The sequence below is a fragment of the Oryctolagus cuniculus genome, chromosome 4, assembly GCF_051225735.1.
Source record: "Oryctolagus cuniculus isolate XC-2025 breed Fujian yellow rabbit chromosome 4, ASM5122573v1, whole genome shotgun sequence".
NCBI classification, from domain to species: Eukaryota; Metazoa; Chordata; class Mammalia; order Lagomorpha; family Leporidae; genus Oryctolagus; species Oryctolagus cuniculus.
In genome coordinates this window covers 125,115,200-125,130,857 of record NC_142870.1, presented here as the reverse complement: position 1 = coordinate 125,130,857, position 15,658 = coordinate 125,115,200, and the positions used below count along the sequence as shown (strand labels likewise).

The 15,658-nt window shown below is 40.0% G+C and overlaps 1 protein-coding gene across 2 annotated transcripts in view; it reads left to right on the top strand.

Moving 5' to 3' along the window:
- GMPS (guanosine monophosphate synthase) overlaps positions 1-15,658 on the top strand; it is a 100,654-nt gene that overhangs the window by 67,296 nt on the left and 17,700 nt on the right. For both annotated transcript variants that reach the window (XM_008266378.5, XM_008266379.5), the window contains exons 4-9: positions 1,457-1,554; positions 5,151-5,254; positions 8,566-8,759; positions 9,019-9,184; positions 12,353-12,504; positions 15,093-15,266. In XM_008266378.5, coding sequence (XP_008264600.1) covers positions 1,457-1,554; positions 5,151-5,254; positions 8,566-8,759; positions 9,019-9,184; positions 12,353-12,504; positions 15,093-15,266 — 888 coding nt within the window. The remainder of the gene's footprint in view (positions 1-1,456; positions 1,555-5,150; positions 5,255-8,565; positions 8,760-9,018; positions 9,185-12,352; positions 12,505-15,092; positions 15,267-15,658) is intronic.

Here is a 15,658-nt window from a genome sequence, read left to right as displayed (position 1 = left end):
CACGGTGTTAACCCGCTGCGCCACAGTGCCGGCCCTAAAAAATTTTTAAAGGCTTATTTATTTTGAAAGTGTTACAGAGCAGAGTGTGTTTGTGGTGGGGGGGGTTCTTTGATCCACTGATGTACTCCCCAGGTTTCCACAAGGGCCAGGGTAGGGCGAGGCTGAAGTCAGGAGCTTCTTCTGGGTCTCCCATGTAGGTAACAGGGCCCCATACACTTGGACCATCTTCCGCTGCTTTTTCTAGGCCATTAGCAAGGAGCTGATAAGTGGAGCACTCGGGACTCAAAACTGGTGCCCATATGGGGTGCTGGCGCTGCAGACAGCAGTTCAGCTTACTGAGCCACAGCACTGGCCCCTTAGTGAAATTTCCTAAAAGGAAGCTTCTAAGTGTGACTGAGTGAAACCAGAATTTGAACCTAGGCACTTTGATGTGTGCATCCCAAGCAGCATCTGTGCCAGATATCCTCCTCTAAATTTGTATTAAGAATCTAAGGCCTGTATTTTTAATAGGTGAATTAGAATAGATTGAATGGAAAATATGTAGTGTTTACAATAAAATAACCTTAGGTTAAAAAATACTTTTTTAAAGGTTCTCTTGTGCTCTTTTCTTTTTTTAAGATGATTTATTTATATAAATAAAGGCAGAAGGACAGAGGGCCAGAGATCTCCCATCAGCTGGGCCACTCCCCAAATGGCTGCAACAGCTGGAACTGGGTTAGGCCAAAGCTGAGCGCCAAGAATTCCATCTGGGTCTCCCATGTGGGTAGCAGGGAACCAAGCACTTGAAACATCCTTCCCAGGCACATTAGCTACTGTCCAGCAACCAGGACTTGAACCAGCACTCCCATGTGAGATACTGGAGCCATAAATAGCTGTTTAACACAGTGCACCACAGTATAGGCCCTTGGGTTTAAATTTCTAATCCAGTTTTGTTTTATAATCATACCTCTTGGGGCTGGTGCCATGGCGCAGTGGGTTAATTCTCCACCTGCGGTGCCAGCATCCCATGTGGGCACCGGTTCTAGTCCTGGATGCTCCTCTTCTGATCCACCTCTCTGCTATGGCCTGGGAAAGCAGTGGAGATGGCTCAAGTGCTTGGGCCTGTGCACCCGCGTGGAATACCCAGAAGAAGCTCCTGGCTTCGGATTGGCTCAGCTCCTGCCATTGCAGCCATTTGGGGAGTGAAACAGCAGATTGGAGACCTTTGTCTCTCCCTTTCACTGTCTATAACTGCCTCTCAAATAAATAAATAAAGTCTTTTAAAAAATCATACCTCTTAATAGTTGCATAATTGTACATAATGCCAAGTTAACTACATTTGTCAAACTCCCCTTAATTTTTGGGTGCAAATCTAATAGTATTTTGAAAACAGAAATATAAACTATTAAATCAGCATAACAAAAAAGACTTTTTCTTCTGATTTATATTAACATCAGTTCATTTTCTTTTTGAACAGATGATGAATAAGGTATTTGGAGGTACTGTGCACAAAAAAAGTGTTAGAGAAGATGGAGTCTTCAACATTAGTGTGGATAATACATGCTCATTATTCAGGTATTTTTTTTTTAGGTTAATAAAGAGGTTAACGTTGGTACTGTTATGCATCAAAACTGGAGATATCTATAATTCATAAACTAAATTAGGTTCATAGTATTGGCCAGAGGTATAGTTGTCAGATTTGCCTTCCATTTAAATGTCGAGACAGTAGAGAATGGTGGTGATGCTCCTTAAGAATAAGGATGGTACTCACATAGTAACCTAAAAGCACAACATCTGTGCATTGGTGGGAATGTTTGGAATTGCTCGTTCTCATGCCAGCATTTATTGTTTCCCTTCTCACTGTTTGGAGTGTAATTTTTAAACATTGGTGTGCTAGATGTGACAAATGGTTAATGTTTCAAACTGTCCTTTGAGTATAATATTCATGGATAAATATGTTTGCCTACTAACTTCTTCCTGGATATTTGTAACCTATCCCTTTGCTGTAATCAGTACTAAATGAGTGTATTATTCCCTTCTTTCTCACTTTTTCTACATTGAGGTATAATTGTATCTTGGTGTACAGTCTTTTTAATATAATGAAAGCATTTTTATTGCTGGTGGTAAAAGATTCTGTAGCTCAAATCTGTTTAAAAATTGATGCATAAACTGTTAGCTTCTTGGAAGCATTGATCTTTTGCTTTGTTGAGAAAAAACTAAAATGTCCTAAAGTTTGTATTATTATTTTCTTTAAGATATATTTATTTTATATGAAAGGTAGAGTTATAGGCAGAGGCAGAGGGAGAGGGGGAGGGGTCTTCCATCCACTGATTCACTCCCCCAGATGGCTACAACAGCTGGAGCTGCACTGATTTGAAGCCAAGAGCTTCTTCTGGGTCTCCCAAGCGGGTGCAGGGGCCCAAGGACTTGGGCCATCTTCCACTGCTTTCCCAGGCCATAGCAGAGAGCTGGATCAGAACTGGAGTGGCCGAGACTCGAAATGGTGTCCATATAAGATGCTGGCACTGCAGGCAGCAGCTTTACCTGCTATGCCACAGTGCTGGCCTCTGTTTTATGTTTTTTAGTCACTTAATTTGTTTGGTTTTTTTTTTGAGGATTTTCTTTGCTTTATGTAAAGTCCACTTGATGGTAGAGTTTTTAACCTAAATTTCATTTTAAAACCACTTTTTCTCCTAACTGTATTATGCCTATAAAAATATGGGTTGATACGAATTAGTACATGAAGTTACTTTTTCTTTTAAGATTTATTTATTTATTTGAAAAGTAGAAAGAGGGAGAGACAGATCCTCCATCCACAGGTTCTCTCCCAAAATGGCTGTAGTGATTGGGGCTGGACCAAGAGGAAGCCAGGAACCTGGAATTCCATCCGAGTCTTTCACAGAGGTATCAGGAGCCCCAATTACTTGGGCTATCTTCCAGGGTCTGGATTTGCAGAAAGCTGGCATTAGGAGTTGGGAATTGAACCCAGACACTTGAGAGTGAGACGTTAAGGGTAGTAAATACAAGGCTAACCACCTACTCCCCTATAACATAACAGCTCCATTGATTAGTATCTAAATTAATTTTTAATGGTTTATTCCAAAATGGATAGATCAGAAATTTCAAGATGCAACCCATGAACTTATTTTTGTCTAAAATGCAGAGTCAAAGGGTCTTCAGCATGTTCACGAGGGTCTGGCATTATGGTATAGTAGGTAAAGCCACCACCTGTGACACCAGCATCCCATATGGGTGCCAGTTCCAGTCACGGCTGCTCTACTCCAGTCCAGCTCCCTACTGATGTCCTGGGAGAAACAGCAGAAGATGGCCCAGTGATTGGGCCCCTGCACGCACATGGGAGACTTGGATAAAACTTTTGGCTTCGGCCTGGCCCAGCCCTGGCTATTGGGGCCATTTGGGTAATGAACCAGAGGATAAGAGATCTCTCTGTCTCTCTCCCCTTCTCACTTTGTAACTCTGACTTTCAGATAAATAAGCAAATCTTTAAAAAATTTATGGAAAATTTGTCTTATGAAAGCAAACATGGGCTTAAAATACTTTGCATCAAATAAACTTATTTCCATGAACTTTTGAAGTATCTTTGTATAATTTTTTTTTTAACACAAAACTGGCTGTGACTGGTTCTTACTGTCGATGAAGGGCCAAAATAAGTAGTTGATCTTTTTTTAAAAAATTCTTTTTTTTTAAAGGAAGACTAATAAAAATATAAGCCAAAATTGTTCAAAATATTTTTAAAAACTGAAGTCACTCATTGCTAAAGTTCATTACAAGTCCAGTGTTTATTTCACTCCATCATGGAGAAGAGATGTTGATGCTTATATTCACTTTTCTTCAAGTGACTTTGAGAATTGCTTCAGGAATCTTATGTGATCTAGTTAAAATTTTTTTTCTTTGTCTTTCTAGTTTTAAAATTCTAGGATTCCTTCACAACCTACATTATTCTTAACAATAATAACAATAGCAAAACACCAGAATATCTTTTTGGCATTAATGTACCTTCTGGCTTTCTTTTCTTTTTAAAGTTTATCTTATTTGAAAGGCAGAGAGAAAGGGAGCACAAAGTTCACTCCCTTAATGCCTGCAACCACTAGAGCTGGGCTGGGCCAAAGCCAGGAGCCAGGAATTGAATCTGTATTCGAATATCTCAAATGAGTGGCAGGAACTCAACTACTTGAACCTGCTGCCTCCCAGGGTGCATCAGCAGGAAGCTGGAATCAGGAGTGGAACTGGGACATCTTAGGTGGTATCCTAACCTCCAAACCAAACATTCATCCATCCTTTATTTTTAATGTATGTTTTTGAACTTTAGAGTTATTTAATGTCAAGTTCTCATTATGTAAAATAATCTTTTTATGGTTGAATTGTTCATATCAGCATGTAGAGAAAGTCCACATATTACATTTGAATTAATGCTAAGTCTCTCAATCTGTAAATGCTCCCCTTCCTCATTTCTTAATTAAATGTTATTAATTTGTTCAACACTAGAGGTCCACATCGCTACTGGGTTGTCACTGTTTTTAGGACTTTTCAGTGAACAGAGTTGGCAGTGGCTGTTTGTGAAATAGAATACCTATTATTGAAAGAGAAAACAGTCATTATGTATACAATTAAAGTAAAAAATTAGAGTTTTTACTTCTTTGATATCCTGTCTCCTTACATTTAAACTAAAAAAGTTGTAATTACTAATTACATTGTTTTAACCTAAAGTATGACTATATCTGTAGTACATTGATGCAGAGTTGCAATATACAGTTCAGTATTATGCTGGCATAAAGTTACAGGTGTAATACTGGTAATTGAAGTGTTAAGGTCTTTAAAATGCAAGATTCTTAAATCACAATAGAGATACAGTGTTGACATTATTTTGTGATTTCTTGAAGTTATTCTTTCTGTGTATAATTTTACTACCAGCTTAATATATTTATTGTTATTTAATTTTTTATGGATTATGTTTCTGAGATTTAATATTCTTTTATTGACTTTATTTATAAGAAAATAAATTTAAATTCTAATAATATTATACTGTTCCATACTTTTTTCTATTTTGTAATTTATTTGTAAGGCAAATTTGTATTCCTAAAGGAAAAAAACCCATCAATCACGTTTTTAATTAGGAAATTTGTGGTTTTTTTTTTTTTTTTATGTCTTAGGGGTCTTCAGAAGGAAGAAATTGTTTTGCTTACGCATGGAGACAGTGTAGACAAAGTAGCTGATGGATTCAAGGTTGTGGCACGTTCTGGGAACATTGTAGCAGGTGAAAACTAAAATCTTTGCAAAGTTCACTAAAATATATATGAAGATTAAACGTGTTTAAATGTGGTATTTTGATTTTTCATATTTTTGAAAGATACTGTTAATGTGTTAGGGTCATCTGTTAAGGGAACTTAATTTTAGAAGGATTATCTAGAGGTCTCTTGTTTTGAAATACTTTTTAAAATGTTCATCCTAATATAAGCTCTGAAAAATAAAATACTGCTTTTACAACTCAGGAAAAATTTGAGAACTGCCCATCTTCCTACTATGGTATTTATTTATTTCTTTATTTATTTATTTGAAAGTCAGAGTTAGAGAAGGAGAGGCAGAGAGAGAGAGAGAGGGAGAGGTCTTCCATCTGCTGGTTCACTTCCCAGTTGGCCACAACGGCTGGAACTGTGCTGATCTGGAACCAGGAGCCAGAAGCTTCCTCCGGGTCTTCCACGTGGGTGCAGGGGCTCAAGCACTTGGGTCGTCTTCTGCTGCTTTCCCAGGCCATAGCAGAGAGCTGGATCAGAAGTGGAGCAGCCAGAACTGGAACTGGCTCCCATATGGGATGCTGGCACTGCAGGTGGCAGCTTTACCTGCTACACTACAGTGCTGGCCCCAGTATTTATTTTTAATTGTCTATTGTTATGCTTTTCTTAGGTACACATAGGCATGTCTGTTGGACATATGCCTGACCACTGAAGACATTTTTCTCACCCAGGGTTGGCAAACTGACCTGTGGGTCAAATTATCCTGTGGTATGTTTTTTATGTCCAGAGCTAAGGATGGTTCTTGTGTTATTTAAAGTTTATGATAAAACACAGAGACTGTATGTATCCCATAAAGCCTAAAATATTTACTCTCTATACTTGGCAGAAAGTTTGCTGATCCATCCTCTAAATAATTTTTGTTCTCTACTTTTTGGAGAAATGATAGGGTTTTGATTTGTTTACTGAATTAATATAATTACTGAATTACTGATTAATATAATAATATAAATAAATATTAGTCCTAGAAATCAGTTAAAGAAAAAGATAAGATTATCAGTGTAGCTGTTTTTGAGATGCCATACCTAATAATAAGTTGGAAAAAAATTATGGATAAACTAAATTGAGTAATCTACTTGCAGTTACTTAACAGGCTAATGTGTTAGCTCTTGTAATAGGAATTATCAAAAATGGATTTTACACCAAAAGGGTTTTATTTTGTATAAAAGATAAATAGTGTAGATGGACTTACGCATTTTTATTTATTCAGCATATATTTTTGTACCTACTTTGTGTCAGACAGAATTCTAGGTATCAAGGATACAGTAATAAAACAAAATCCCCATTTTAATATTGGAAGCAGAGAAGGCAGAGAATACACAAACATAGGGTATGTCATATGTCAGTGTTTATATTGAAAAGAAAAAGTTAGGCAGGTGTTTGATTAGAATTGCTACTATGCTTAATTAGAGTTGTTACTATTTTATATGGGATAGTCTGGAGATGTATTATAAGATGGCACTGGACCTAAAGAAAGCACTGAACTGTATCTGTGTGCTTGGGAGAAGAGGAAATAAGCCATGAGGCCATATTAGAGGAACAGCAAGGAAATGTCATGATTGGAGCAGTGTAAGCCTGGGAGAGTATAGAAGATAAAGTATTTCAAAAAGTTTGTGGAAAATGGAATAAAAACATGTTTATTTTGGTGTAGACATTTTTGAAATCCATAAAAATCTTTTTTTTAATTATATGCAATTTTCCATGAACTTCTGAAAGACCCTGTATACTGGAGACCAGAGCACAGGAACATTGAGCCATTGTAAACTTCAGACAAAAGAGAGGTGTGATCCAGTGAAGAGAAAAGAAACAAGACCAAAGATTGAAGCAGGAAGAAGAGCTAGTAATGTATTTTAGTAATCAGTAGAGAGACAGTGTTGTCTGGACCAGGGTGGTAGAAGTGGTAATAATAAGGAATGATTGGATTCTGATACCTTTTGAAGGGAGAGACAGAATACTCTTGGATAGAATGCAAGTGGGAAGACAAAGTAAAATCAAGTTTTAACTCCCATGTTTTCTGGTCTGAACAGTTGGAAAGACAAAGTTTCTGTTCACCTGATGGGACAGACTAGGACTGTGTGTTGCATACTGAATTTAAAATGGTTTATGAAACATCAACATGAAGGTGGCTATGTGTATGTCTGCATTTTATCTAAAGGGGAAAACGGGGCTGGAGGAAGAGGATTGCCCAGCATTTGAGATCAGGAGAGTTTCAGATCATTTGGAATGTGTAGAGAATTGATTTAAAGGCTAAGTGCTGACTGAATTCCATATGTAGAGCTGGGCAAGATGAGGAAGAATCAGAAGGACCAGATAGTAAAATAAGAACGGAATCAATCAAGAGAATGGAATTCTGGAAGCCAAATAAAGAAATGTGAGATACCCTGATAGTGTACAATGACTGTGAATTTGGGTGCCTGCCAGGCCTGATTCTTTATACTTTGTCTTTGTATCTCAGAGCCATAAAATAGGGAAAATATTTTTATGTGCACATGTAAAACATCTAACAACTGCTGCTTAATAATTGTCAGAAACACATTAGTCAAACAGATGATGTTATGCAAAAAATATATTATCCAAGAAGGAAAACAGTTTGGTATATAAATTCATTTCATGTAGGAAATTGGTTGCTGCACATTGCATGTGAAATCCTTATGGGCCAGCGCCGCAGCTCAACAGGCTAATCCTCCGCAGGGCGCCGGATTCTGTCCCGGTTGCCCCCCTTCCATGCCAGCTCTCTGCTGTGGCCAGGGAGTGCAGTGGAGGATGGCCCAAGTGCTTGGGCCCTGCACCCCATGGGAGACCAGGAGAAGCACCTGGCTCCTGCCTTTGGATCGGCGCAGCGCGCCGGCCGCAGTGGCCATTGGAGGGTGAACCAACGGCAAAGGAAAACCTTTCTCTCTCTCTCTCTCTCTCTCTCTCTCTCTCACTCTCTCACTGTCCACTCTGCCTGTCAAAAAAAAAAAAAAAAAAAAAAAAAAACACCAAAAAAAAAGAAATCCTTATGGGACTGAGAACGAAAATGAGAGTGAAATCTCTGTGTAGGACTTAACTGCACCATTCTGTAGCTCATTACTTATTATATTAAGAGATCTTTGAAAAAATCGATTATGGCAGTGGAGCTTTTATTTGTATTATATATTCTTCCATTGTAGCTAAAACCAACTGCTTGTAGCAGTTTCAACAGTTACAGAGGAAGAAATTGTGAGATATTGTGTGTATTGGTTGAGTCTTTTTCAGCATGAAAAAATTTTAATTTGTGATTGTTTTCTTTGTAAAGGTATTGCAAATGAATCTAAAAAGTTATATGGAGCACAGTTCCACCCTGAAGTTGGCCTTACAGAAAATGGGAAAGTAATACTGAAGAATTTCCTTTATGATATAGCTGGATGCAGCGGGACCTTCACTGTGCAAAACAGAGAACTTGAGTGCATTCGAGAGATCAAAGAGAGAGTAGGCATGTCAAAAGTTTTGGTAAGCAGTTTATCATCTGGAAGTCTACAAAATTGTGTCAATAATGTTGGGACCCAGAACTGGATTCCTCAGTGTAACCCATAAATATTGACTGGGTAAACATACACTTTGTTTATTGCACTGTTATATAGTGGTTTTTCGGATATGCTACATACCTTTGACATAAATAATGCCTTATGGTAATGAGTTAAGCTGCCAGTTTTATATTTTTTAGCTTTTCTACTCAGTTTTTTTTTTCCCATTTCATTTTACCCTGTAGGTTTTACTCAGTGGTGGAGTAGACTCAACAGTTTGTACAGCTTTGCTAAATCGTGCTTTGAACCAAGATCAAGTCATTGCTGTTCACATTGACAATGGCTTTATGAGAAAACGAGAAAGCCAGAGTGTTGAGGAAGCCCTCAAAAAGCTTGGAATTCAGGTCAAAGGTATTGGTGAACCCTAGAAAAGTTAATTTATTAATCAGCAGTTGTTCGGTCAGATCTAACAGTTAACCCCATAAGCTCGTGGTTGGAAATTTATTTTTATTTTTACATCACAGTTGCTTCTAGTTCAAGAAGGGTCTCAGTATAGCTTTTCAAATTGCTGATTACTAATAATGTTATACTTAGATTGATGTTATTTTCAGTTATTATTATATTCTGTTCTCTGGTGATAAGGCAGTCTTTTCCTACCCCATTTCATGTTATCTATGGGTGACAATACCCAAGACTTCTACAGTGGATATGGATATATAGATTATCTTGCAGACAGAAAAGCTTGTGTAGAGAAGGGGGAGTGAGGAGTCTGTAGTCACATTTTTTTTAAGGCCAGTAAACTGTTTTTCTTCTTTTTTAAAAGATTTACATATTTGCAAAGCAGAGTTTCAAAGAGAGAGACAGAGAAGCAGGGGAGAGAGGGAGTGAATCAAAATTGATCTATATTCTGTTTGTTGGTTCATTCACCAAATGGCCACAACAGCCAGATGAGGCTAGGCTGAAGCCAGGAACTCCATCCAGGTCTCACATATGGGTGGCTGGGACTCAAGCAGTTGAGGTGTCTTCTGCTGCTTCCCCCGCATGTTAGCAAGGAGCTGGATCAAAAGGGGAGCAGCCTGCACTCAAACCCATACTGTGATATGGAATGTAGGCATTCCAATTCGCAGTTTAACTCAAAACTTCTCCACAACACCCGTCTCACTAGTAAACTTCTTAGTCCATTTGTATCTATTTTTGTTTTGTTTTAAGATGTATTATTTGAAGGAGTTACAGAGAGAGAGAGAGAGAACTTTCGTACACTGCTTGACTCCACAGATTCCACATATGGCCACAATGGCCAGGCCAAAGCCAGGAGCCAGGAGCTCCTTCCAAGTCTCCCATGTTATTGGTAGGGGCCCAAACACTTGGGCCATTTTCCACTGCTTTTCCCAAGCCATTAGAAAGGTGGATCAGAGGTGGAGCAGCTGGGATATGAGCTGGTGCCCATATGGGATGCCAGCGTTGGAGGCGGCAGTTTATCCACCGTGCCACAGTGCCAGCCATTTGTAACTGTCTTTTATACTTTCTAAAAATAGTGTGATTAATAATTACATTGAAATCAGGTAATTTAATGATATAAATTGTACATATTTTTAATGAGAATTGATGCCAAAGGAAGATGTAAGATGAAGACTTGTGAGTAAACATGAAGTGAACATGAGTCTGTTGCTCCCTGGGAAACTTCGCTAAAATAACAGTAGAGGCACAGATCAAGTGTAATGCTACAAGGATAAGGAATAGAGGAGGTGATAGCAGACAGATGATTTCAACAAAATGTTAAAAGGTGGAAACAGATGGATAAGGTGGATTTTCTCTGGATTGCTCATGAAATTGAAGGTTCAGAGTCTATCATTAGCCAGGTCTCTTCAGATATCCAAGGAAGGAACTTAGAAGTATCTTCACATGGCCGAATGGTTTTATGATATTTGCAAGTAAGATATTTATAGTTTGTCTTTCCACTGCAGCTTGCTCTTTGTCAGGTCCTGTTGGAGACTGACTGTTGGCTTTTTAGGATCAGAAATAAAAAGTTGAATCATGGAATATATTTAGTTTGTATGTAATGGTATATATTTGAAATCATTAAAAGTCTGTGGTTAAGTTATTGTTAGCTATCCCAGTATAACTTAATATTTTTAAAATATATTTGTTACTGTGTTTTTTTTACCCATGTTTGTACCTTCCAACATTTTGCTGGAGTGTTCATGTTGTAAAAGTTTCAACCCCACATAAACCTTGTTAACTGGCATAGTAGAGTGGAGGAATTCAAAACCTTGGGCTGGGAATGGGAAGGAAGCCAACAAAAATTAAGTTAATCTATGCTTTAGACTTCTGGGGAAAATTAGGAATTGGAAGCATTGGGTTCCTTTTATAGCTCCTAGGGTGAGCCTAAAACAGATTGAAAATCTGAGATTACCACCACCACCACCCTCCTTTTAAGATTTATTTATTTATCTGTTTGAAAGACAAAGTTACATAGAGGCAGAGGCAGAGAGATGGAAAGGTCTTCCATTCACTTGTTCACTCCCCAGATGGCTGCAATGGCCAGAGCTGTGCCAAGCTGAAGCCAGGAGCCAGGAGCTTCTTCCCTGTCTCCCCTGTGGGTGCAGGGGCCCAAGTCTTGGACCATTTTCTACTGCTTTCCCAGTCCATAGCAGAGAGCTAGATTGGAAGTAGAGCAGCCAGGATTCGAACCAGCGCCCATATAGGATGCCAGCACTGCAGGTGATGGCTTTACCCGCTAAGCCACAGTGCTTTTTTAAACACAAGAACAAACTGCTCTTCCTCCTCATCATAAGACTGTGGGGTTTATTCTCTAGAGGGGTTAAACCAGAAAGGTTCTGAACTTGGACCTAGCAATATTGACACAGTTGGAGGGTAGAGGTAAGATTGTACATTAAGAACAGAATTAAGTAAAAATCTCTGTACTGAATGGTGAGTTCTCTGCACCACTTCCTCTGTTCATCTATGAGAAAGCTGATTGGCAGGAAACTGGAGGTGTCTTCTTTGGTGTAATTGACCAGCTTAAGGGAAACACTTACAAATTCACTAATGGTTCCCCAGTGAAACACCCAGATAGATGCCTTACCATCTAACAGTAAAATCTAGTAGTAGTTGAGCCTTACTACTAAGTAGAGATCTTGGTTTTTACTTCTTCATCCTTAAATACAAAAGGACAACAATGTATCACTAAACCTATGTCCATACAGGATCAGTTTTTCAAGAGACTGATTAGTGTGCAGTTCAGAGGACTTAGATTTTGTACAGGTGAACCACTGCTTTAGACTGCCTTGGGACTGCTTCTTGCTCTAGCTTTTGTGTTCTGGTGGAGCACTGAACAGAGCATGGTTCTTGATATTCTGGCCCTAGGTTATTAAATGCCTTGGGAACCTCAGAAGAACAAAATTCCATGAATATATGTACTTGAACTCTGTTACTCATGCTTTATTGATAGTTCTGGAATATGTAGGCACATTTACATGGATCAAAGAATCCATTAGGTTTTTTCTCTGTAGGTTCAGTTCTTGTTTGGTTTTTTTCTTAAATCTTCTATTAATTTAATATATTTCTCCTTTTCCCTAGTAATAAATGCTGCTCATTCTTTCTACAATGGAACAACTACTCTACCGATATCAGATGAAGACAGGACCCCTCGAAAAAGAATTAGCAAAACATTGAATATGACTACAAGTCCCGAGGAGAAAAGAAAAATCATTGGAGATACTTTTGTTAAGGTACCTTTCTTTTTAATTATTTGACAGGTGCAGGTTCTGGGGGAGGGGTTGGACAGAATGAGAAGAGAGGGAGAGCTCTGCCTTCTGATGTTCCAGTCTTCAAATCCAGGGCCGAGATAATGGCTGGACTGAAGCCAGGAGCCTGGAAACTCAGTCTAGGTCTCCCACATGGGTGGCAGAGACCCAAGGACTTGAGCCATCACTGCTGCCTTCCCAGAATCTGAATTAGCAGGAAGCTGGAACCTCGGTTGTTGAACCCAGGTGCTCTGACATGGGACAGTAATCTTAACACACTTAATTGTTAGACCAAACACCTGCTCTGATACCTTAGTTTTTATTTTTATTTTTAAATATTTATTTATTTATTTGAAAGGCAGAGTTACCGAGAGGCAGAGATGGAGAGAGGGAGAGAGAGATGTCTTCCTTCCGCTGGTTCACGTCCCAAATTGCTTGAACAGCCGGAGCTGGGCCGATCTGAAGCTAGGAATTTCTCCCAGGTCTCCGCGTGGGTGCAGGGGCCCAAGGACTTGGGCCATCCTCTCTACTGCTTTCCCAGGCCATAGCGGAGAGCTGGATCAGAAGTGGAGCAGGTGGGATTCGAACCAATGCCCACATGGGATACCGGCACTGCAGGCTGAGGCTGTACACACTACACCACAGCGCTGGCCCCACTGTTTTTGTCTTTAATATCCTCACTGTGTACTACAAGGGGTCTGCAAAATGTTTACCAAAAGAATGCATGTATGAAAAAATTATGTGTGAATTTAAAATATGTTTGCACCAAAATAGATTTGCCCTTTAATTACATTTCTACAAACCGTTTGTGAATCTTATTTTTTTTTTACCATTATATCAAATAACTAAATGTTCTAATTTTGATTTCTTAACTTGCAGCTGAAAATGCTACTGTGTATTGTTTACTAATTTGTAGAAACTTTTATTTTTAAAAACGTGTATTTGTTGCTAGGTTTTTTTTTTTTTTCTGTCTTCGGTTGGTACTAGACTTTAATTCACTTAGTGCTGGCGCCGCGGCTCACTAGGCTAATCCTCCGCCTAACGGCGCCGGCACACCGGGTTCTAGTCCCGGTCGGGGCGCCGGATTCTGTCCCGGTTGCCCCTCTTCCAGGCCAGCTCTCTGCTGTGGCCAGGGAGTGCAGTGGAGGATGGCCCAGGTGCTTGGGCCCTGCACCCCATGGGAGACCAGGAAAAGCACCTGGCTCCTGGCTCCTGCCATCCGATCAGCGTGGTGCGCCGGCTGCAGCGCGCCGGCCGCGGCGGCCATTGGAGGGTGAACCAACGGCAAAGGAAGACCTTTCTCTCTGTCTCTCTCTCTCACTGTCCATTCTGCCTGTCAAAAAAAAAAAAAAAAAAATTCACTTAGCATCTCGGTGACTACATTTCAAGTTCTTTTTTTTTTATTTATTTATTTGAGAGGTAGAGTTACAGACAGAAAGGTTTTCCATCCGCTGGTTTACTCCCCAATTGGCCGCAACAGCCGGAGCTCTGCTGATCTGAAGCCAGGAGCCTGGATGTTCCTCTGGGTCTCCCACACAATGCAGGGGCCCAAGGACTTGGGCCACCAGGCTATAGCAGAGAGCTGGATCAGAAGTGGAGCAGCCAGGACTCGAACCAGAGCCAATGTGGGAATGCTGGCGCCACAGGCAGAGGATTATCTTACTGCGCCACAGCTCCAGCCTCTCAAATTCTTAAAAAGAGTGGTCACCATACTTTTTTTTTTTTTTAAAGATTTATTCTATTTTTTTGAAAGAGTTAGAGAGAGAGGTAGAGCTATAGAGAGAGAGAGAGGTCTTCCATCTGCTGGTTCACTCCCCAAATGTCTGCAATTGCCAGAGCTGAGCTGATCCAAAGCCAGGAGGCAGGAGTTTCTTCTGTGTCTCCCATGTGGGTGCAGGAGCCCAAGGACTCGGTCCATCTTCCACTGCCCTCCCAGACCATAGCAGAGAGCTTGATTGGAAGTGGAACAGCCAGGACTCGAAGAGGTGCCCATGTGGGATGTCGGTGCTGCACACCAGTGCTTTAACCTCCTGTGCCACAGTGCCAGCCCCTTACTATAGCTTTTTGAATGATGTTAAAGCATTTTTTAAAAAACATATTTATCCATTTATTTGAAAGGCAAAGTTACAGAGAGAGAGGAAGAGACAGATTTTCCATCTGCTGATTCAGTCCCCAAAATGGCCACAACAGCCAGGGCTAGGCCAGTCTAAAATCAGGAGGCACGAGCCTCTTGCCAGTCTCCCATGTGGGTGCAGGGGCCCAAGCACTTGGGCCAAGTTCCGCTGCCCTCCCAGTTGCATTGTCAGGGGGCTGGATCGGAAGTGGAGCAGCCAGGACTTGAACACGTGTGAACACGTGCCCACATGGGTGTCAGAATTATAGGCGGTGGCTTTATCCTCTATGCCGCAGCGTGACCCTAGCATGCGTTCTTAAAATTTTTATTTTGGGGTTGGTGGATTTCATGTCCTGGTCAGTGTTGGCAGAAGGACTCAGAAATTTGAGTGAAAGTGTAAAATTTTGCTTTTTAAAAAGATTTATCTCTTAGAAGGCTGTTTTACTCCTCTTGGTTACAGATTGCCAATGAAGTGATTGGAGAAATGAACCTGAAACCAGAGGAGGTTTTCCTTGCTCAAGGTACTTTACGGCCTGATCTCATTGAAAGTGCATCACTCATTGCAAGTGGCAAAGCTGAATTGATCAAAACCCATCACAATGACACAGAACTTATCAGAAAGCTGAGAGAAGAGGTAAAAGCTGATGAGAACTTTTCCATAAAGCAGATTCACAGAGAACCTTCTTCCCTGTCTTTTCCTTCTTCCCTCCACTGTTCACAGGGTTGTGCAGCTGTTTTCATTACATGAGTAGGGAACCTCACACCTTCCTCCCAGCCCTGCCCAACCAGCAACCACTAATTTATCTTTTGTCTATATTACCCATTCTGGACTTTTTTCTATAGAACAGAATCATAATGTACAAATTTTAGAAAGTGATTGGCTTCTCTTAACCGTAATTTTTCTAGGTTCACCCATGTTGTAGCACTTATTTATTTATTCCTTTTGACTGCCAAACAATATTTCATTATATGGATATTCCACTTCTATCTATCAATTGATAGACCTCCCACCTGCAGGTTGCTTCC